The sequence below is a fragment of the Eptatretus burgeri genome, chromosome 10, assembly GCF_056783735.1.
Source record: "Eptatretus burgeri isolate ZD-2024b chromosome 10, Ebu_testis_v1, whole genome shotgun sequence".
NCBI classification, from domain to species: Eukaryota; Metazoa; Chordata; class Myxini; order Myxiniformes; family Myxinidae; genus Eptatretus; species Eptatretus burgeri.
In genome coordinates, this window is record NC_140970.1 from 35841087 (window position 1) to 35866086 (window position 25000).

General features: G+C 40.7%; 2 protein-coding genes across 5 annotated transcripts in view; both read right to left on the minus strand.

Annotated features, from left to right (window-relative positions):
- LOC147018314 (uncharacterized) overlaps positions 1–1163 on the minus strand; it is a 4116-nt gene extending 2953 nt beyond the window's left edge. Inside the window, exon 1 of the mRNA XM_085897852.1 lies at positions 1–1163. This exon is cut by the window's left edge and continues 2953 nt beyond it. The gene's annotated coding sequence lies outside the window, so the exon portion shown is untranslated.
- Positions 1–25000, minus strand: part of LOC147018313 (uncharacterized) — a 138862-nt gene that overhangs the window by 103707 nt on the left and 10155 nt on the right. For 3 of the 4 annotated variants that reach the window (XM_085897856.1, XM_085897853.1, XM_085897854.1), the window contains exon 2: positions 8540–8781. The exons of the other annotated variant lie outside the window; for it this stretch is intronic. In XM_085897856.1, coding sequence (XP_085753982.1) covers positions 8540–8781 — 242 coding nt within the window. The remainder of the gene's footprint in view (positions 1–8539; positions 8782–25000) is intronic. 4 annotated transcript variants of the gene reach the window in all.

Here is a 25000-nt window from a genome sequence, read left to right on the forward strand (position 1 = left end):
AGTCTGCAACTTGTACATTTGCTGTCCTTTTTCTTTATAAATACATACCTTGATTACACTCATTTTAATGCATCTCCCCTTTTCCTGCCCCGGTTTCCCTTGACACCATTAAAGCTCTTAAGTTCCCCTCCCTCCTTTCCGTACCCCTCGTCACTCATTGTAAATAAATTATTCTTGTTATATTTCCAATCTGCCTGTGGTTGTCCTTTCTTCCATTGGTCCAGCAATGTCTGTATGTAGATTAGCATGGAGGTTATAATCCCCCACTAATGAGCTCTCGTATCAGTCCGCATTGTGCTCGCAGAAAGCTCAGCTGCATTAATCATGATTTAATAAAGATAAGAGTATAATCGCTGAAGGCGCGATTCCCCGATAAGGAGATCATGTGTTCCTCGGTAAAACGATGTCAGACGGAGGACTCTAAGTCACGTGGTCAAGCTATTGGCGTTCACGGTCATTTGGCAAGCCGCCGCGACACAAATTTCTTCGTGTGTGACAGCCTGCGATTCCCGGTGAGTCCAGGGAGAACCAGAGGGGCACGGCAATTTGGTCACAAGAAATTTGGTCACGGTAAAACGGTCACAAGGTAATTTGGTCACTAATTCGGTCACAAGGTAATTTGGTCACGGTATTATTACTATTATTCACTGCTTTTAAGGCCAGTAAGGCCCAAGAGCAGTAATAAACATTTTCATTTCATGGACGGCGAATCTTGTTGGCATAATGACGTATTGACCAAGTTTACTGATGACTATAATGGAATCGGAATTTAAAAGTTGAGAGAGACAGAATCGATTCCATTATAGTAGTCAGTAAACTTGGTCAATACATCATTATGCCAACAAGATTTGCCGGCCATGAAATGAAAATGTTTATTACTGCTCTTGAGCCTTACTGGCCTTAAATGCAGTGAATAACTAGAGGGGGAGCACTCGGGAGAGTGCAAAACCTCCGCTGCCAATACTGCTGGGTCACTCAAGTGAACCTTATATCTTATTCATTAAATATGATGTCACAAGTGCTGACAGAGTTATAGTTCTTTTCTCCAACATTTTTTTGGGGGAGAGGGGGTTGGAAATCACTTAAAACATGTAGAAATGCAGAAAAAAGAAATCGAAATTTTGTTGAAAAAAAGTTGCAAAAATTTTTTTTCTCTAACAATTTTTTTTGGGGGGGGGGTTGAAAATCACTGAAAACATGTAGAAATGCAAAAATAAATTTTTTTCTCTGAATTTGTTTTGGGGGGGGTGGAAATCACTTAAAACATGTAGATATGCAAAAAAAAAAATTTTTTCTAACAATTCTTTTTTGGGGGGGGGGGGGACAAAGTCCAAAATCTAATGGCATGATCCTTGGACCATACATAAACCCCCCCCCACCAAGTTTCGTCGAAATCCGTCGAGGAGTTTTTCCATAATACTGTTCACAAACAAACAAACAAGCAAACAGAAAGGAGTGAAAACAGTAACCTCTGATCTTCGATGGCGGAGGTTAATAATAACAATACCGTGCCCAAATTACCTCGTGACCGAATTACTGTGACCAAATTACCTTGTGACCGTTTCACCGTGATCAAATTACCTTGTGACCGTTTTACCGTGACAAAGTTTCCCGTGACCAAATTTCCTGTGACCAAATTACCTACATTCAAACCACAGATACCCCCCACCCTTGGAGTACCCCAGCGACCCCGGGCCCGCAACAATATTTATATTTAAGTGTTTATTACCTTCGCATTCTGCGAGAGGTTATGTTTTGGTCGGCGTGTATTTATTTATTTATTTATTTATTTATTTGTAATCTTGTGATTCGTATAACTCAAAAAGTATTAAACCGAATTGCATGAAATTTGGTGGGATGATTGGTTATTAGCCAGGAAGCATTCGATTAGATTTTGGGATCGTTCGGGTCAAAGGTCAAGGTCAAGGTCACGAAAAGGTCAAAATCGTCTTTTTACGATAACACGGTCAATTTTTATTCAATTTGCATGCAACTCACGCCAAAATGTTCAGAATTCAACGCCTCATCTTGTGATATGCAATATGACACAATGACGCCCATACTCTTGTTACCGGTGAGGGGTCAAAGGTCAGGGGGGTCACGACCTTGAAAAATATGCGGTTTTTGTCATAACGCGGTCAATTCTTGTCCGCTTTACATGAACCCAGCACCAAAATGTTCAGAATTTAATGCCCAATCTTGTGACACAATGACGTCATTACACATGTCACCGGTTGGGGTAAAATGTCGGGGGGGGGGGGTCACGCCCTTGAAAAATATGCGGTTTTCGGCATAACTCAGTCAATTCTTATTCGATTTGCATGAAACCAGCATCAAACGAGATTACCTTCTCTTGTTGAAACGTTGTATTCACCGAGCTTGCGAGTGAAGACTCGCCAAAACGACGTGAGTTGATTGTTGTTTAGTCCGCAGCCCCCGAAAGTCGGGGGGGGGTCATGACATTATAGATATGTGGTTTGTGTCATAAGACCATTCATATGAAACCAGTTCCCCACACTCATACCAAGAACAAAAAAGTAGTGGCGGCGAAGGTATGCGCTCTATGAGTGCCTGTTCTAGTATATATATATATATATATATATATATATATATATATATATATATATATATATATATATATATATATATATATATATATATATATATATATATATATATATATATATATATATATATATATATATATATATATATTTTTTTTTTTTTTTTTTTTTTTCATCCACACCAAGAGCGAGAATTGCTTTGCAATACATGTCTGATGTGATATTTTTAAGTCCAAAAAGGGCATAACTCTGAGAAAATTTTGAAGCTCACTGAAACTCGAACTTTTTCTGTAACTTATCATAATAACGTTATGTGCCAAGTTTCAGTTGAATATGTCAAAGGGTATGGAAAAACAATAGTCTGAAAAACCACAGGTGGGATGGCCGGACAGACGAACAGACAGATCGAAGGCAAACCTATCGTCCCCTCTGGTGATACCAGTACGAGACCAATAATAACACTGTGGGGCATTCAGCAAACTTTAGGAACAGGATACTCGACCCAACTAAGTTAGTGGCAATCGATATATAAACATCCCCATCCTGTCTTTCTTCCCCTTCTCAAATTTTCTTGATCTTCGACTCTTTTCATTCTTTGTATGTATATGTTTCCCTTTGCAAAATATTAATAATAAAAGAAAACATCTTGGGGGAGTTTCCTCTAAAACAGATTATGGGGTGGAGGGTTTTGCCATTGAGCATACAGAGAGGAGAATGGATGTGGTGAGAGGTGCAAAATTGACCGTTGAGACAGTATCTGGATTCATCAAAGAGAAATGTGAATTTATCGTGTTTGCATCTGTTTTTGAGTACCATTTGGAATGCCCAATCCATTTTTCAAACAGCAGCTTTGTAAAGAGAAGAAAAAGTGAAATGGAAGACAAGCAACATTTCCCTAATATTTTCACAAGCAGGGGGTGGTTGAGTGAATGACTCACCATGGCCATGGGGCATCGAAGGGAGTTCCCTTTGCCTTTCTTGTTTCAATTGTAATATGTTTAGTTCTGGCTGCCGTCGATCTTCTTCGATATTTTCTTGAAGTCTAGGAACCGAACCCCCGCTTTCTCATTGGCCCTTGGTTTCCACAATTGTGGGTTTTTTTTTTTCCCAGGAACCTAACACCTGCAATATTGAAGGGTTTACTATACTTCAATTTAAATAAAGGTTCAATGGGGTGGTGTATAAAGGTGAAATTCAGTACTGCTTCTGGACTATTTCAGTAGCACTAAACTTCCGGATTTCTTTTTAATGATCGTTAAAATCATTATTTTATTAAAATTGAAGTACAGCACTGTATATATTTGAACAATGCGTGGGATATTGTGTTCTATGAACTCTAGTTTCAGAATCCTTTGAATTTGTTGGATGATATTACACTTCAATGGGAAAAAAATGAAGGAGATGCGAAGAGAGTGGTTGGATCATTAAAAAAAAAAAAGTTAAAAAAAAAGTAAAAGAAAAAAAAAACGTGAATGGGGAGACGACACTGAAGTTCACACAATCCAAAGTCCAAAGAGGAGCATGTTTGGGTAAATGCAGCCATTCAGGTGATAAGGCTCTGGCTGTCATGTGTTCTCTCTTGCCTAAAAAGTGTATGGAATGCAGTTAAACCAGATTCTGAGGGGGAATCAAAATGTTCCAGTTCACTTACATTCAAGAATGAGGCCAGAGCTAACTAGATAGTAGATATGTTCTGAGCTGCATGCTTTTATGAAGTAATTTTTGTACAAAACAGTTTGGTGATGGTGGAATATTGTAATCAATGTCTCTACGTTCATGTATTTGTCTTTGTAATGCTTTTTCTTATTTACCTCCATCACCGAAGGTTGATGGAGATTATGTTTTCATAATCGAAGGGTGTTTCCACCCCTGTCTGTTTGTTTGTGTCTCTTTCTGTGAGCAGACTGTGTCAAAAAGTTATCAACGGATTTGATCGAAACTTGGTGGATAGCTTCAGTGTGTGACAAGGATGAATTGCTTCAATATTGGCGATGATCTGGATATGAGAGTTTTGATCTGGATATGAGATCCAAGTCATTCTTCACCATTGAGAGATTGGGTCAAAAACGATAGATAGCATGATATTTCAAAAGGTTGTGGATGGATTATGACAAAACTAGGTGGAGGAGTTGAGTATGTGACAAGAACAAGCCAATTAAATTTTGGTCTGGATGTAGAACTTGCCCATCAGTGGGGTTTAAAATATAAACTGTTCAGCCTGGCGAAGGTATGCGCTCTATCGAGTGCCATTCATATGATATCATTTTTTGGTCTAAGTTGAAACTGGTTCGAACCAGCTCTTAATTTCTGTCGATTGTTGTATGTTGCAGAGAAGTGGCATACAACACCAACATACACAAGACCAAAAGCTGGGCCCCATATCATGGATACCTCCTCACCACCCTCAGTTGCGAAAGATAATGTTTAAAAGTCACTTTTTATCCCAATAAAGGTTATCGTCGCATGCCTGACTCGCTAAGCCTTCGGATTATGTGAAGGTTGTTGGTGGATGGCCAAATATTACGGTTTTGTGACTTTGATAAAATAATATGAAATAATTGCGTGGAGAAATGGAGATTTTTGCTTCAGTCGACGTTACGATTTTTGATGGTTTGGTACAGAATAATCGTAGAAACTTCTGGTTTGCGTTGCTACCTTCTCCAGAGACAGCTTTTATTAGACAAGGTCAGAGGTCAAGTTGACGATTTCGTAAGTACCAGTCTATGACTGCGTTTGTTTGTTTGTTTGTGAACAGTATTACGGAAAAACTCATCGACGGATTTCGACGAAACTTGGTGGGGGGGTTAGGTCTGGTCCAAGGATCATGACATTAGATTTTGGACTTGGTCCAAAATCCAATATGGCCACTATGGCGGCCAATTTGAAAAAAAATTTGAATTTTTTTTTTTTGCATTTCTACATGTTCTAAGTGATTTCCAACCCCCCCCCCCCGCCCCCCAAAAAAAATTGTTAGAGAAAAAAAAATTGGAAATTTTTTTCAACAAAATTTCGATTTTTTTTTTTTTTTTTGCATTTCTACATGTTATAAGTGATTTCCAACAAAAAACATGCCAAAATTATAATTGCGGCTGATTTTGGAACTTCAGGTGGATATACCCACGTAAAATCAATTTCTGTCTCAAGGAATCTAGTTATGACGAATGAATTGAGTATGTAAAAGTTAAAAGTAAAAGGGAAAGTTGCAAACTATAACTCTGTGAGCACTGTTGACGTCAAATTGAATGAATAGGATATCAGGTTCACTTGAGTGACCCAGCAGTATTGGCGGCGGAGGTTTTGCACTCTACCGAGTGCTCCCCCTCGAGTTAACCAATGTTTCTCAACACAGGAACTATAGGGATAAGTACAGACTGAGTCGAAGTAGTCCTACAAAATACAAATTGGTTTTATTAACCATGGTTTTATTAAACATCGCCTACTGTATTACGAAGTGACAAGCAATTTTCATTTTCTGATATCTTTTGTAGACTGGAAACCAATAAAGACAACTCGGATAACAAACCAGAGATAAAAATTAGTTTGTTTTAAGGCACACTCGAGCCGATACCGGAACCAAAATGAAGAAGAAGAAATTCTAACCCACCGTGTTTAATCAGAGTGGCTTTGCCTATTTCATATTAAAATAACCCATTTTACATACATGAAGCAAAAACATGCGTACGGCTTATATGAGGAAAAAAAATTGTGGTTATAAACCTGGGATCATTCCAATTGCACTTGGTCATGGACTAACACCCTGACCTAAGGCCCGAGGCCTGCTGATCTGTGCTGCTTCATGCAATGGTGGCATATGATTTTATCGGGGCGGAGTCAGGCCAGCTGTCCAGCCAATCGGTGTAAAGCAGTGGGGTGGAGTCAAAGCAGCTGAATGCTGAGACGGGGCAAAACTAATATATAGCATGATATCTCAAAAAGTTGTGAACAGATTCGGATGAAACTTGGTGGACAGGTTGGGTGTGTGATCACAACAAATTGATTCGATTTTGGTGAAGACCCAAATCCAGATCTGGATACGAGAATTATTTAATTCTAGAAGTATTTCTTCACCATCGAGAGATAGGGCCAAAAACGATATATAGCATGATATTTCAAAAATGTATTGGGCCCGAAATGTTCTCGTGGATCAGGCATTATGTGGCAGAGTTTTGCACTCTACTGAGTGCCCTTCTAGTTTGGATAAGTTTTCAATGTCAGATCTGGTTGGAGTTTTTGTATTTTTTTTCCACATTTCTCAATTTTACTCGTAGTTTTGCCACAAGGAGCTCATGAGCTGTCCCTCAGTCTGTGTCTGGCAGAGTATTGGCAGATTGCAGAGCACTGCTGATTAGAATGTAATAGCATTGCACTACACTACATCTTCTATTGATTAGAATGTAGTCAATCTGATTTTGACATGTTGCCCATCAGGTGACGTCCATGTTAAGAGATTGCGCTTTAGTTTTTTTGAACTATGTGTGTGCAATTGCAAGATCATTCTCCACACAGAACTCCACCATTCCCTCCCTGCCTTATTTTGGATACGAAGTCTGTGCTTTTCTGCAATTCCTAGTGTTCCAGCTTCTCCAATTTTTGCATTCCAAAGTCCTATGGTAATTAAAATTCAGTCTCCTATGATAATCTCCTTTAAGAACCTGTTCTACCAGTTCCTGCAACTTTCCAGAAAACTCTTCCACATTTTCTTCATCTGCTGCAGAAGATGGAGCATGTACTGTATCTGAATGATAGTGGTCTTTACTGGATGTCCTTTCAACCTTAGTGATATTAACCTGTCATTGACTGGGTAGTATCCCAGTAGTGACCCTGCCATATACTTATTGCAAATCACTTTCACTCCATTTCTTTTACATGTTTCGTGACAAGAAAAGAACACTTTGTAATCATCAGATTGAAACTGCCAAAAAAAAATAATTCTAAGTTAACTTATCCCCAAAATTTAAGTTCTTGTCCTCACCATCTTTAGCTTTATGACATTTAAATTTCTTTGATCAATTGACCTTACATTCCATGTCCCAATTTTGTGAATGTTTGAGTTTGACTTTCAGTTCTAGCGACCTCAGCGAATATTTCCTTGCAGGTTTGATTCAATCTCATCATAACGACCAGTCTTACTTTTCAAAACACTTTGCTCTTCCCCAGTAGCCATTTGGGTGCTTTCAAAGCTGGGGGGGGGGGGGGAGGGGAGGGCATCATCTGATACTATAGACCATAGGTATACCTCCTATATTTCTGATTATGAGTGTTTTCTTGGCATAAGCAGAAGTGGTTTGCCATTGCCTTCTTCCAGTGTCTATACTAGATGTGTGATCTCACCATTCTTCTCCATGAGAGAATCCTCTGCCTCGCATCAAAGCCATAGAGCCATTACTTATGATATGTGCCAGCTACTTGCATGGCCATCCACCACCTGCTCCAATGGATTCATGCAAGGCTAAAATGGGGTTGTACACCTTACCCAAGTGTGGTCCATGGGTAAATGAATGCAAAGGCAACCTCCTTTAAAAAGGATTGCTACCTTTACTCTCTTTAAACCCTTAGCCTTTGGTATCAAAACCTAAGCCGCAAGGCAGCGGCAGATTTGGATTCAAAGTTTCCTTCTCCTAGATGAGCTGCCTACCAAGACTAATGAGCTCCATCTGTGCCTCTGCACCTTAAAGCGCCACCAATTCACCTTTCACCTCTACAACCGTTGTTGAGAACAACCCCTCCACGAGAAGATCATGGCGAGGCTGGACTGTCAGAGCAATTTGAGACACTGGAATATTTTACAGGCCTTGAGAGATTATCCTCAATGTCACTCCACAGAATAACATTCCATGGAGGTCAAGTTGATGAGAGCAAACCGTAAAAGACATGTTATTTTAACATATATTATAAAAATTATTCATCACTCAATAAGCTTCTGGGCAAAACAATTAATTTAACATCCAGTGCTGAGTACAACAGAACAAACTCACAGGAACCAGAGGCGGTTTCAAGGGATGCACCACAGCCTTTGGAATTGGGCCAGTGTTCGGCTGAATATCTGATGGTCTTCTGGATTTTGTGTCAGAGTTCACATGGGGCTTGGTTTTCCATTCTTCCATTTCTGAAGGGTTTCCATTTTGAACCTGGAGTGGTGGTTGGAAATGTTTGACAAGTTTCTGAACTCTTCCTGACTCACCAAAAATTCTGATTTTCTTTTTGGTTTCCATTGTACCTATAATGAAAACATTACATTTCACAATTACCACACAGTGACATGGCACAAAGGCTACAGTAATCGAGGTTAATTCTTATGGAAGAAATGAATGACAGAAGCTGGTAACTTCTCAACAATGTGGCAGTAGCTGAAAGGCAGATCTTCTTCTTCTTCTTTCGGCTGCTCCCGTTAGGGGTCGCCACAGCGGATCATCCGTATGATCCGCATTGTGATTTGGCACATGTTTTACGCCGGATGCCCTTCCTGACGCAACCCTGGTCGCCTCTTACGACACAGGGATATGGTACACCTATTTTAACCGGGGTATACACCGGCCCAGTATACTGGTACTCATTTCGCCGACCTCGGAAGGATGACAGGCTGAGTCAACCCCCTGGTGTATTAATTCAGTGGCCCAACGGGGCTTGAACTCAGGACCTTTTGGATCCCAAGCCGCTGCCCTAACCACTGCGCCAACACCAGGCTTAGTAGCTGAAAGGCAGATATGGGGCACAAAATAATATAACAACAAAATTAGTGATAATAGAAAAATAATATGGTGGACAGTGTCAGTCAAAATAGAAGAGATTACAGTGATGGTGGTGTTGGTGTGGAGGTAGAGAGGTGTGATATGTGGTTGATACTGAAGTGAAGAGTGGAACTGAATGAATACAGGAAGGCAATTCCACAGATGAGAAAAAAAGCAAAAGGATTAAAGAGTTGAAGTGAGCGCAAAGCTTGAATCTGATTATGGTGAATAGGATGGCTTACTGCACTAGCAAGTGTGATCTGATGAGCTTGGGAAGGGATGGAGGGCAGAAAGGGAAAAAATGAGCAATGCCAGATTTAGGGCCTTGATGTCACAAACCTGTCCACAGTGAGATATGAGCATGCTCCCTGCCCCAGCCTCATACCAAAATTATCAGGGTCTTCAAGCACTATGAAAGAATACTGTATGTTGTTCAGCTTGAAGATATGAGATTCCATCGAATAACTTGGCTCAATTATTTCAAGGTGATATAGAACACTGAAGGGCCATTTTGAGACATGCCCAAGGTAGGATACAGGTGATAGGCCAAAATATTTTTACCCCGCATGTGTAGCACAAAGCGGAGGTAAAGGCCCAGTCACACCTTGACGTTTTAGCCAGCTTATGCCGATTTTTGGAAAATTTGTCTAAAACGCTGGTACACGTCGAATACGTTATGGGTAAGTTTTGATAACATTGAGAGCACGCTGAAAAACACTGCCATACGTCGTAGTACGCTGGCTTTAAACGTTGTACTTTGATTGTCCTCAAATTTTCCATGCTTGAAATTTTAAGACTTATGCCAGCGTATGACTCACACGTTCCGCATAACGCTGGCCATTAGTTGTAGGCATGTCACGGGATCGTTGACACACGTTACTTGTGAGTTACTCATAAGTCGAAACACGTCGAGGTAATGTTTAGCGTACCCGAAACTTATTTATAACCTATGAGTTACGTGTTGTACTCACGTTACGCGATCGGTGACACACATCGACACACGTTACTTGTAAGGTGCCCAAAGTCGAAACACATCAAGGTAATGGTTAGCGTCAGTGTTCCAGACTCCCTGGTTTTTTTTTCTTCCTTCCTACGGTATGATGGTGATTTTGACACTTCGATTTCTAGTGCGGTTATAATATAATATAATTAATAGGCTGCCGCTCAATGATTTAAATCATAACCTAATCATAACCCTAACAGCACTGTACACTGAACACCGTCATACCGAAGAAAAAAAAAAAAAACGGGAGTCTGGAACACTGACGCTAACCATTACCTTGACGTGTTTCGACTTATGAATACCTTACAAGTAACGTGTGTCAATGTGTGTCAACGATCGCGTAACGTGCGTACAACTTATTCCCATCGCATGCGGAGCGTGTGTCATACGGCAAGTACGTCGTAAAATTTTCAACATGTTCAAAATTACAAGATGTACTCCACTTACTATGACGTATGATAGCGTACTTTAGCGTTCTATTCACGCATACCAAACTTACCCATACCGTATTCGACGTGCGCCAGCGTTTTAGACGCATTTTTCAGAGGTTGGCATACGCTGGCAAGATCGCCAAGGTGTGACTGCGATGTTGACACTTCCATTTCTGCGGCGGTTATGAGTTGAATCGTTGTGCGGCAGCCTTTTCATAACCTACGCCACGTCATCGTCGGCGATGCGTGCAGCGCGCTATGCATAAGTTAGACTATCGTTGGGCATAGGTTGTGAAGGCCGACAACAGGTTCAGCATTCGTTGGTATAAGTTATCTATAACACAACGAAACGTTCTGTGTCCGTTACTAATACGTTATGCATAAGACCAAGTCGTTATGAATACGTCAGAATTTTTAAAAAAAAAACATCAAAAGTTCAACGTAAGCCAGCGTTTTACATACATTTTAATACGTTGCCATTGCTGGCTAAAACGTCAAGGTGTGACTGGGTCTTAAGCAATTGACTCACTCTGTTTTGTTGTTTCAGCCTATTTATACGATCGAGGAACTACTTAATTGAAATTAAATTTTATAGTTTGAACACAGTACAACACAAATCGCAACACTAACCTCCAGTTTAGCAGTACATTGGCTCTGAATTTGGCAAATTGTACAGAATCTCGTCCCAAGGGCACATGTGCAGAGAGGAGTAAGGTAATTGTAGTAGTATGTCTGCATGTCTGGCAGTTAAACAAAATTGAAAATCATTCCAAACAGGTAACTTACTGTTTTAAGAGACGTTATGAAGGACACAAACAACAGGCACGAACTAATTTAATGTGTTAATTAAGGTGGTGTAAAAAAAGGGTTCATAAATGGCGGTAAACTTCCGATTAAATGTAATTTTTTTTCTACAGCCTTTAAAACTTTTATTTTATTTAAATTTAATTATATATTTTAACACAATGTAGAACACAAATAGTCTTGTTGTACTTCCAAAAACCTTCAGTTTAGCAGTACTTGGGGAAAATTGTACCCCATCTCGACCAATCAAATTTGCCACATGTTCTGAGACCCGAGTAACTGCGAGATTTAGACAAAACAGTGGTGCGTAGTGATGCGATGACAGAACTAAGTTCGTCCAAAAGATGTTTGTTGTGCATCTTTTTCTCAAAGATCGTTCCAAATAAATCAGTTTCTCCATGAAGAATTGGCTCTAAAGAAAATGAAGAAGATATTCTGCTCTGGACTGTTCTGTTTGACCAATCAGCTTCATAAGGTTGCTATCGTCCCTGTTATTCAAAGTTCACGAACAAAGTTAATATATATTGTGTTCAGAAACGCAAAGCAAAAGTTAAAAAGACCCTTCCCATGTCCTTTCTCTCAAGACTGCATGGAGTAGGGTGTATGAATGATAGTGTTACACAGAAAAAAAATTTATAGGGGAGTGGTCAGGATTTTTTGTTTCTTGCAGGATTTTTAAAATGTAGTGAAATAGTTGATTACAAATGCAAATTAATCTTAATTAATTCATTCAATTTTGGGTTTCAGGCAGAAGAAGATTTTCGAATTTGTGTGTGACTTGCTTCAAATGCTTCCAGATTTGTCTCTATTTCCATCGATTGTTGTTCATAGCATGTGCTCATCTCTGTGTTTTTTGCATACTCGTTTGGTTACTTTCATTTTTGGCACTCTGCCTCAGCAAGTTACACCTGTGTCCTCCTTCACTCCCCCAAGGCAAAAATGTGAGTTGGAACGATAGTAAATGAGAGTTGTACTCTCATACAGTACAGTACAATTGGTAAGAAATCCTACTAAAGTAGTCTGCAGAGAATTACTCCAGGAAAGGAATGCTATTTTTTGCCTCCCCATCCCCTCCCCTCCACCCTGATGTTGTTGGATTTCTCTACTTTGAATACAAATAATTTCAGTTATATTGTCCTACTAATAATGGATTATGTATGTATTGAAAAATAAATAAAAGTTTGGCATATATTGGACTATTGCGAGTATCTCATTCATGAAAATTTTCAAACACCCATCGTAAGTAAATAGGACAAACGAGTCAGTAAGGTGAGAAGAAAAAAAAATGTTAAAACTTTTCTATACTGGCATTTTACAAACTTTGACACAAGAGCAAAGTTGTAGGATCTTATGAAATGGTCTATGCAGTTACATGTGCTAATTCAGTTGAAGTGATTTCCCTGATCAAACCTATTTACTATTTTTCAACCCTACTGACATCATATCATTGCGTTGGAGCGGGTTCGGGTTAGTATGGCGACATGATATAGATCCCAAGTTAGCAGACCCGTCAACGTGACAACCACTGTACTTACAAAAATGTCTATTGAATTCCATTTTATCCTCAAAGTTATAGAATTTGGTTTTCTTTTCTTCACAATGAAAAAAACATGAAAAAAATGCTTTCCCTCTATTCTGATATTGGTGTGTTTCTACACTCCACAGTGTTCTTTCTGTTTTATTGTTCCCTGTGCGTGCGAAGCGAAAAGTGGAGTTAAGCAATTGGTTCAATTGTGTCTGCCTGTCTGTCTGTGTCTGTCCTGTCAACATACGTCAGTTTATGATTGAGGAACAACTTAATTTCAATTGAATGATATTGTTACGGATCCGGAAACCATTTGCATTCAACCTACAGATGTCCCAAAAGTGAGTTATGTCATTAAATATGTGTGTCGTCAGATCCCCTTCCTTTTGTCTAGTGGGAGAATCAAAGGCATGCGTTGCGATTTCTTTTAGTTAGGTTATTACATCTAATAAACCATCCCATCTGCATGACCCCTTCAGCCCATCACGCTCCATCACCACCCGCTGGCTGCTCGTACCTTGACTTGCCGAGAGGGGGTCTCGCGGTTCCAGTTCTCGGCTCCCACGAACGTTGTAGCTCTTGTACGATGACCTTCGCGGCGCTGACACTGTTACTCATCGATAGTGAAGCCACGTGGAAGAGTAGCTGAGGTCTCCTGGCAGGGGCAGAGGCTCCGCCCTGGAAAGGTGGGCCAGAGGGCCCTGTCCAATCAGAGGCGAACAGCGAGGTGCGTTTTCGCCAAGGGCCCTTCCCCGTGGAGAGAGGCCAATAAATTCTCCGAGACTCTCTGTAAAAGAGGGGTCCGGTCGAGTTGGCTTTCACGGTGGCTGTAATGGGTCAAGTTTGCTTTCACAGTGGCTGTAACCAGTCAGTTTTGTTTCACAGTGACTGTACGGGGTTCTGGAGCTTCACGGTGGCTGTGACGAGGAGTTTTAAGGAAGGACAGAGCAACCCTGACCTCCCTATGTGGACCCCGATTGTTCACCACCCGAGCTCCACCATGAACCACGAGTCCCTACGTGTGACTGGGGACCGGACCAACGACCTTTGTCGGGTGCCGCATCATGGAGCATGCCCTTCCTCTGACGGTCAGGTACACCGACGAACTCTGACCCCCAGCTTGTCTCTCTGCACGGCTTCGAGGGTCCAATAAAGACTCTGGGTTTCTTTTCATTTTGTGTGTGTGTGTGTGTCTGAGTGTGGGCCCGTCTTGTTAGTAGGTCTGAATAAGTGTTTTTGCTCAATTTAAATATTCCTTCTTGCATATTCGTGTTAACCCTTGCCCTTGTCTTTTTATTGTAAATAAACATTTGTAGAAATATTCCTAGTCCGTTTCTTTCCCTTCTTGAATTGGTCCAGCATGGTTCGGATCTGAGTTTAGGCGGAGTTTTATCCCCGATAATCCGTTCATTCCAGCCGGCACAGCTTTGGCAGTTTCCGCTCGGCTGCACCCGAACCGGAGTTGGTAGTTGGAACTCTACCACAGATGGTAGAGTGACCCGATTCGAGCAAGACATGCCGAGGGCATGGTTTCCCCAGTAGTCGAAATCGCGTAGTAAATTAGGTAAATTGGTTATAGACAAATAGACCCTACGCTACACGGTTGAGATATTGGCACCCACGGTCGGTTAAACAACCCGCTGGCTTGCGGAGTTATCCGAGCGATGGCCTACAATTCCGGGGAGTTTGGTGGGAGACGACGCAAGTTTTCACCACCTCGTGTCGTTCTCGCCACCGACCCTCGTCCCACAACAATATATTTTGAATACAAATCGGAAAACAAATCTGGAGTTTAGCATTACTTTGGTGCGGAATTTGTCCTGATCAGGCATGTGCAGAGAAGAGTGAGATAATATTTTTTGTACTCCATCTGCCCTGTCTGACAATCAAGGAAAATTCAAAATCATTCCAAACAGAATGATTCTTTCCAAACAGAAAATCATTCCAAACAGAATGAAAACTTACTCTTTTTAAGGATGTCACAAGTCTGAAGACGACGATGGTTCACGAGCGGTATTTGACGATGTAGATGGTTTCAGAAGTCGAGGATGAGACAATGTGATAATTTTTGACCAAGTTATAAAAATGATCAACATGATGTGGTACGAGTGACAGGTTATTATCTGAAAAATGTCGAAAACCCGGTTTCGTTCAACAACTTTCAAAATTTGGCCTTTGCATAACCTTTAAAGGTCACAAAACAATGTTGTGGACATTAAAATAAAGAAACAGGATACATGCTATAGCTTATATGAGTTAGTTCGTCGAAGAAGGTCGAAAACCCGGTTCGATTCCCACAACTTTGAAAATTTGATCTTTGTGACCTTTAAAGGTCAAAGGTCAAAGGTCAAGGATTATGACCTTTGGTGCAAAACTTCCTCTGGAACATTCCAGGAACAATATAACGTAATATAGGCTATATGGCATTTCGCACTCCTCGGATTATCCATACTTTGATGAAATCAGCGTAAAAACAAACTTGAAGGGGGCGCCACGGGCAAGGTGTTCGAGATAGAGCAAAATGGTTTCAAGACTTTAGGTGGGGAATGACCTCAAGATTATGCATAAAAAATATTGTCATCCTAGCTCTCAAAGTTTGGGCGGTCGTATGATTTTTATGTCAAAATTCGAAATTTTCTAAGTTCGTGACCTTGACATTCTTGACCTTGGGACGAAAATGAAAAATCGAGCTCTGTGGGGCTATGCAGGTGCCATTGGGCTAACCAAATACCGAAACCCCTGCCAGATTCGACAAACCCCCAAGGAGAAGATGCCAATAGAAATCGGCTAGCCCCTAAAAACACATGTTTTTTGGGCGTGGTCCGCCCATTTTCAGGAAAACACAACTAGATCATGATATAAACCTCCCACCAAAATTTCATCAGGATCGGATCAAAACCCACAGAGCTATGCTCGGGACAGACAGACAGACAGACACACAACACTAACGAGTATAGTGGTCACTTATTTTTTTCCGTGAAAATATTTTTTCGTCAACCAATAAAGGACAAACAACGGACACGAATAACTAATGTAACGTGTTAAATAAGGTGCTGCAAAAGACACTGCATCAACGGTGGTAAACTTCTGGAATTTGTTTTTATATGACTTTTAAAATCTTTATTTTATTTCAATTGAATTATACAAATTAAAAAAAAAACATTTTTGAAACTGCAAAATGATGTAGGGATGTTACTCCAAAAAGTATGTAAACAAGGTATGGATGGTCACAAGAAATGAACATGTGAAATCATCCCTACATCTTTCCTTAAATAATGGTTGTCCCCATAGAAGACAAAGTTACAAAACACACACACACACACACACACACACACACACACACACACACACACACACACACACACACACACACACACACGGCATTTTTTCTTGGGACAACCATTATTCACAGAAAGATGTAGGGATTTTTTTATTTTTTGTATACCATGTCGAGGCCTGTGTAAGAGCTAATACACAGAAACATTTAACAAGGGGGGCAGGAGAGGAAAGCACAAAATAGTAGGGAACAAAGACAAGAGGTGATCTGTGGAAGGGAAAAGGATGGGGCGGGGTACACAGGGTAAACAAGATGGTACTACAGGGACTTTCAGGAAGGAAAATAGGGAATTTGAAGGTAGGTTTGTGGTGGATTAATGGGCGTAGTAAAGATCAAGATTTTGGATGGGAGAAGATATGAGATAGTGGTGAATTGCTGTTTTTAAGACATGTTCATTCCACATGTTCATTTCTTGTGATCATCCCTCACTTGTTTACACACTTTTTGCAGTAACATCCCTACAACCTTTTGCATTTTCAAAAATGTTTTTATCACTTGTTTCTTTACTTTTTTTTCTTTTTTTTTTTTAGACATACATATGGATATTCTACTGATGGTTTACAAATGTAGCACAACTTTATAGACATGCTCACATTTTAATGGTACTGCACATACTTTACAGACATTCTAAAATTATACATAAGATGTACTTTATATAAATATCTGGGGGTTGTTGCTGTCACAGACTTCTTCATAATATCCCACTGTTAACCACACCTGCATAGGCCTGATGACTCGAGGGTAAATGTGTCCTGCAACCCCACTCAATAATGGAGATTTATAGTGGTAGTCCAGCCCACCCCTCGGATCCATTCCTATTATTTTACAAAGGAATGCAGTTTTGCGTACTTTTTGTGGAATCCTTTCAAGCAATTAAAAATACGACAGCAAAGGAGGCTGCACCAAGTAAAACTCTATCGAATGGTACCAGTCATTGCTTTTGAGTGAAGCAGCTCAGAAATACACCGTCTGAAGACGATTATTATTACTAGCAGGGTACCCACCCGACGGGCAATAGTGTTCTAAGCATGCGACACATTCTTCTGATGCATACCTATATATTGGTGCTGTATAGGCAACTGACAACACTGTCTAGGCAAAAAAATAACCCAGGTTACGTGCATGAAGCAAAAAATATAGCTTCTGCTTATAATTAAAAACACCTCACTGCACTAGAAAACATTGGGACAAGGAATACTGTGCTGTAAATGGTGGAAACTTGTAATACCCGGCACGACATGACACACATTTAGATCGAGAATTTGCATCCCCTCCCCCTCCCTCTCCTCCTCCCCCCCCCCCAAGACCACCAGCAAAGATAAAACACACCCCTATACATTAACTGGGACCATGCTGATCCTCTGTAGCAAGCCTGGATGTAATCAGCCCAGAACTGTAGGAGAAGCACAACAAAAACACACACACACACACACGAATCCATGAATTATCATAAGGATTAGGATGATGATGAACGAGAAGATGATTTGCCGGTTTTGACCGATCTCAGTTGTTTGGCTTTTGCCATGGTCTGGAGTACTGAGAAGTGATCCCTGCCTTGACAATCAGCTAAACAGACCAAGTAGGCTCTCATGTGTAGCCTCAGTGACTTCTTCGAGAAAATACACCATTCAGTTTTGTATGTAGCGGGTGGGTCCGACTTTTTTTTTCCATGCTATCACAAGATAGAGTACCAGCGCACTCTCTGATACATGCTGATACTTGAACATTAAACATATGCAGTATATATATATATATATATATATATATATATATATATATATATATATATATATATATATATATATATATATATATATATATATATATATATATATATATATAAATATATATATATATATATATATATATATATATATATATATATATATATATATACATATACACATTTTCTTTTACTCCTGGGATGCTGGAGTGAGGAGGGCCGAAGGGAGGTGGTGATTGCCTCCACCACCTTTTGCGAAGAGGGGCAGGGACAGGGAAAGTGCCTTCTCACTTGGACACCCAAAAAAGGCTGACGACATTGCTGGACGGACGGGAAGTGTACGAGGCTTCTAAAATGTATCATATCGTTTGACTGCCAATAATTTTGTCCTCGCAAGTCTTTATGAGCCTTCAGGAGGAAAACCTCAAAATTTCCTCAAAAGGATTTGCTGATTCCAATTTGTCCTGTATCTTACTGTAATGGAGCAAACATGGATGTCACTGACCTCCAAAATTGACATTTAACAGTTATTGGGCCTATGTAGAGGTTCAAACCCAGTTCTACCTCTGGTTTCAACTCCTCGACTGGCCTTAAGTGCCCCCCACCCCCCAAGACAGGAAGTCAAGCACATATTTTAGCCTCACAAAATGGAAAACTCCAGCATGTACTCTGGCATGAACTCCAATAAAATGAGAAGGCTAAGCTTACACCCACTAGTTTAATCAATTAAGCCTATCTTAAACAGCCAGATTGCCACCACAGGTGGCACTGTTCACACTTGAAAAAAAAAATCAGCAGGTTTTTTGGCATAGGTGCTTCCAACAATGGCACTGTATGCCACATCGTTCTACTTGTGCTTACATATTCGATCTTTGCTGAGTCTACTTGCACTAGTTTTAAGTCGTTTTCCTTCATGGGATTTTCTGGAACATTAAAATGGTGTTTTCATGTGCTTCTGCTTTGTGCACTTCACAATCCGCAAAGAAAGTGTAAAAAAAAATATCCGTTCATGGTGAGTGTGACATGGGTGAAATTTCCGCGACATCAGACTTCACGCCATGCATCGCGAAAGGGAAGTCCTCGCTTGCATTATCCATTATTTGTAAAAGCGCGGTCTGTGGGGGTTAGGAATTCTTCTATATTTCAACATTGTACTTAAGTTGCATTTTACCTTCTCCCCGTTCGTGTCTGTTGAGTCACTTGGACAGCTCCAAACTGCACGTCCCATCCACCTTTCTCCATATACTCATCTATATACATATTTTTAAGTGTTTGTGTGTTTGTCTGTGCATTTGCATGTTACACTTTCACAGCCGAACCGTAGCACCTGGAAGCATCAAATCCCGGCTGTAGATACGTCAAAATCTAGGCAAGGTTTAAAGCTACCACACATTGGCCACGACCTCTGTTTTGAGGCCAGAAAAGGCCACTATAAAGTGTCTATTGTGATGTTGGGTCAGGGAGTGCTGCCACCAGCAGAAGGTAACTACCATGAGACCAATAACTCCATCACTTTTCAACGACCAAAACATCCCGAAACCACCACTGAGAAAAGCTCACACAACTGGGTATTCTGCCCCCCCCCCTTCCAGACAGCACAAGTTAGCCCCTGATAGTTATAAATAAACCCCTTAAAAAGGTAAGACACATGTTCCATCCATCTGCCTCCCATACGTGTTTCTGTCAATTCAATTCATTTGGTCGACTTTGGGAAATGGTAAAGTTGTAGATAATTAAAGTGAATGCAGTAGTTAGAAAACTGTTCAGCTGTTCGTGGGACAAACAATCCCGATGCCGAGGCAAAACGCATTTGCGAGTCTCAGAAGCGACAATATTAAACACTTACAATAGACCTAAACGTACCAAGTTCTAAATTTTCACAAGTAATACAAAATCATGGAGTATAGTAGTACTGTACTCCATATATAGGGATGGGATGGGAAAAAAATGGTCACCCCATCAAATGTGTACAAAGTGATATGCTGAAACACTACCTTCGGGTGAAGTCATAAGTCTTTAAAAGAAAGACATCTTTTATTCTCAAACGTTTTCATAACTAGCAAGAATGAAAATATCAGAATACATCACTAAAGTACCAAATCGAGAGATCACAAAATCACTGAATTGTTCATCGACCAAACTGTTGATAAATGTCACTCAGCCTAGCACAATAACGGCTGAAGCAATTACAATGATTCCAATGGAAGGAAGCGACATTGTCTCTTGGGTCGTGCACCCATACCACAACCCAAAACAATATTTTTTAATCAGATTAAAAAAAAATACAACCACAATGGAGCTCTGAAACGTTATGTTAGGTTGACATGACAATGCACTGCCTGGTTTTGCACTATTGAACAATATGGCCACCATAGCTTTGTGAAGATGGTACAGTGTTTCGTTCCAGATTGTAATCACCAATCAGAGAGTCATACATGCAGCATTTATCGTTTTCTGAAGGAACGAGGTGTTAATCCATGAAATAATAAAAGTACTGAATGTGATTTACAATCAAAGAAGCCGATGTGGGATTATTAATCCACATAATGAACGCTGAACTCTCCTCTTTTACCAACATGACTTTCCAAAGCAGACATTACCACAACTCTCAGATTTGTCCTTCATGCCAGCTTGGAAAACTCCCCCAAGTTCTCCTGGAAAATATGAAAAGTTTTCCACATCATCTGATTTGAAATGATTCTCTCCTCTTTGTGAAGATTTTGGTTCATCGCAAAAGTAAGTCGCTAGTGAGGTGATCAACATGGCAGCCATATTTAACAATGCTTCAACACGAAAAGGGCATTCCATCGAAGTGAGCATGCTTCCTCCCAGATTGTTTTGTTTCGAACCAGTCGAGCGATCGCCATGCCAAGGTGACATCAGAGCTTCAGAGCTCGATACACCACAACCTGTTAAACCCTACTTACAGATGGGCAGAGTGAGAAAAAACTGCTGTAAAACATACTCTTTCCCGGAAAGTCTCTGTTGTGGATTGCTGCAAGGCCACGTGGATTGGAAGGCGGAACAAAATGCGTAATTTAGTCAGAAAAAAAGGCCCAGAACGGTCTTCTGTTGCTTTCATTGAGGTTCACAGGGGGTCATACCAGTTAATGAAAAGAGCATTCCAAATTCACCTTTCCATATAATGTGTGCGCACTATTGTCTGTGCAGTACCTACAGTACTCCTTGTGTAAATAGATGTGATCATGTGACCCCTTTATAAGGCATCTATTTATTAAAATACATGTGGTAGGGAGGAGTGTGGGAGGGAATAAATTGTAAATGCCAACAAATGAGTAAAGGGATAGAAGGGAAGAGGATATGAATGGAGGTATCTCTTTATTGTGTATGTAGAGGTCGAGAGTAAATTGAGGAAAATATGAAAATGTAGGACGGTAGATGAAGGAAAGGTGGTGAACCAAGTTTGAGAGAGAGGTGAAGGAAGATTAAGAGGATAAAGGAGTATGGGGGATATAATAGAAGGGAAGGAGCAACGAAAGGGGAGAGGGTAAAGATAAATCCTGCCAAACTTGATGTACAAAATAAAGATGACTCAAAGCGAAGGATAACAGGTAGCAGAATGTCCAAGTGGAGACAGAAGGGACGGGAATATTTGATGGGACATTAAGGGAACGAGGGAAGGGATTTGTATGAGATTTATCATTGAGGGAGGTGGGGTTGAGGGGTTTCCCATATAAACGACCCTCAAGATAATTTACTACACGAGGATGTCGTTGGGATCCACATCAGAAAGAGAGTTAAACAAGTCAGAAAAAAAACATTTTTTTAATGAAAAAGATGTAGAGATGGAATCCGCCAAAAACAACCAAGGGATGAAGGAAGGAATGACAAGGAAGAAATGATGAGGAATCACAAGGTAGGAATGACACCACAATAAAAAACCACAATCCTTTTACGGATTGCAATCATGACATCTTTTGACATTTTTCTGTCTCAATCCCACAACAAATAAAATACGCAGCGAGAAAGCATTTTTTTGAAAACACAGCCTGTCGACGTCCACTTTGTATTCGGACTTCTTTTTTTCCGTATGCTAAACATGACATCTTGGATGCTGCTGTCCTGTCTGTGTCTGTTTGTGGTGAGGATGTTGAGGTCGTGGAGAGATTCACTTACCTTGGCAGTGATATTCATGTCTCTGCTGGCTGCGAGTCAGAGGTCAATAGACGTCTGGGTCTGGCCTGGGGAGTCATGGATTCACTGGATCATGGGGTGTGGCGCTGCCGGTACCTGTGCGGGAGGACGAAAGTCCGAGTCTTCAGGTCCTTGGTACTTCCAGTCTTGCTCTATGGGTGCGAGACTTGGACTCTGACCAAGGATCTGAGACGGAGACTTAATTCCTTTGGTACCAGGTCTCTTCGGAGAATCCTTGGCTATCGCTGGTTGGATTTTGTGTCCAACGAGCGGTTGCTGAGAGAGACTCGGATGAGATTTGTTACCTGCATAGTCCGTGAGCGTCAGTTGCGGCTGTATGGACATGTGGCTCGTTTTCCTGACTCAGATCCTGCTCACCAGATTCTCTCAGCGAGGGAGTCTCATGAGTGGAGGAGGCCAGTGGGTCGACCACGTGCCTCATGGTTGCAACAGGTTGACCATCATCTCAAGGAGATGGGGATGGGCCTGACATCTGCCTGGGGGATGGCCAGACGGAGGCCCCTGGAGTACCGGCGGAAAGTGGACGCAGCGACGTGCTGTTCTGGCACATGCTCCCATACCTGACCTAAACATGACAAAAACAGCTAAAAACTACAAGGGCACTCAGTGGAGCAAAAAATCTTTTTGGCGACCATGAACTTTTGACCTCAAAAGAAAGTCTTCAGTGACCCAATGTGCAAACCCAGTTCAAATTTCAAGTCAATTAGATGGAGATGATTGTGACCTTTGACTTCAAAACAATTGGCTACTTGCGTTTTATAGGTGAACCAATTCAGTGAACCTTTATGCAAACCCTGTTCAAATTTCAAGTCAATCGGATGAAAATTGATGATATTATGCAATCTCGACCTCTGACCTTTTAACCAAATTATTAATTTGTCTTCTCCATATTCTCATAGATCTTTGAAAATGTTATGACAAATGCTCAAATGGTTAAAAAAAAAAGTTACGACAGACAGAAAGACAGAGACACACAGCGGTGATTGCAAAACTCAGTCTCCCACTGTGCAGGGGACAGCCAAACTAGAGAGTTCATAAAACACGATAACCCATGCAGTGTTCAACTATTGTATATACTAAATTTTAATAAAACAATGACTTTAAAGATAGTTTAAAAAAATTCCAGAAGTTTACCAGTATTGAAGTAGTTTTATAGACCACCCTATTTAACACATCCAAGTACTGCAAAACTGGAGGTTCTTGGAAGTGCAAAGAAGGCAAGTTGTGTTTTACAGTGTTCCAGTATAAATTCAATTAAAATAAGATAGAGATTGTGAAATTCATACAAATAAATTCCGGAATTCACCCCCATTGATGCAGTCAATAACACTACACAAACACATATGGTGCATTTAGTTATTCGTGCCTGTTGTATGTGTCCTTTATGATATCCTTAAGAACAGTAAGTTTCCTGTTTGGAATGATTTTCAATTTTGTTTGATTGCCAGACAGACAGAAAGAGTAAAAAAAAAAATCTCATTCCTCTGCGCATGTGCAAGCAAGACAAGTTCAGACAAAGTAATGTACATTAGCCAAACCCACGCTCCCCGTGAAGTTTCTAAAGTGAGGGTTCGTTAGGACGTCAATATATCCAGTGTTCACAATGTGATTTATAGAATTTCTTTATATACAATGTTTCTTGTTCCATTTTTTTGTGTCAAATGTACCTTCTGAGGTAGTCAGCATGTGCAGAAGAGGGTTTTACATTGCAGACGCTGTTTTCTAGGAGTGGCATTACGCCTCTCAGCGGTGACGGTCTGTCGACGACAGACGTAATGACATCAGCGAATGACCGATGATGTCATGACGTCATTATGCCTCTCAGTGGTGATGTCACACGTCGCCATGCAAACTAATGTAAAAATTAGAAAATCACCAAAAATTCCCAAACCTGTCCGTCTGGCGCAATCTCACCTACCCTATGCTGTACATTAGATGACAGAGCACCCGTATGGCAAAAGTGGCGACAATCCGTTCGCAAAATATGGCTTAGCGTATTAATATAATAATGGCAGGTTTGTTTTTCAATTCATGTTCCGATTTGTGTTCAAAATATAATTCAATTTAAATAAGTTGTTCATCAATCATAAACTGATGTATGTAGACATACAGACGGACGGACATGAGCCAATTGCTAAAACCTCATTTTCGCTTCACGTTCGCAGGGCAATTACACTTCTTCCTCCTCCTCCTCCTCCTCCTCCTCCTCCTCCTCCTCTATTTGCAGCACAAGACTGCAGATAGCATCATTGGCTGAGGGCGTGGCCATGCCACTGATGCAATCCCCCTATTAACAGTACACTGGTATTAATTTTGCCGACCTCGGAAGGATGACAGTCTGAGTCAACCCGACCTGGTGTTAATTAAACAGTAGACAGGGGCTCAAACTCAGCACCCTAAGGTCCCAAGCCAACCACTCTAACCTGGTTGAAAGTTGATTCCATCATTTTGACCCAGAAAAGAAGAAGCCAATCATGAATTGGCATCACTCCACATCTCCAAAAAAGAAGGCCAAAATAGTACCCTCTGCCAGCAACATTATGGGAACAGTCTCCTGGGATGCCAAGGGATTCATACTGGTCAATTCCCCCACCAAAATTTCCTACATTTCTGCGAGTCCAATTTGCATTGAGGAACAGAACAATTATGGTTAACCATCTTAAAATTGCCACTCTTTCATTTAAATGTTGAAAATTATGTTAAAAGACT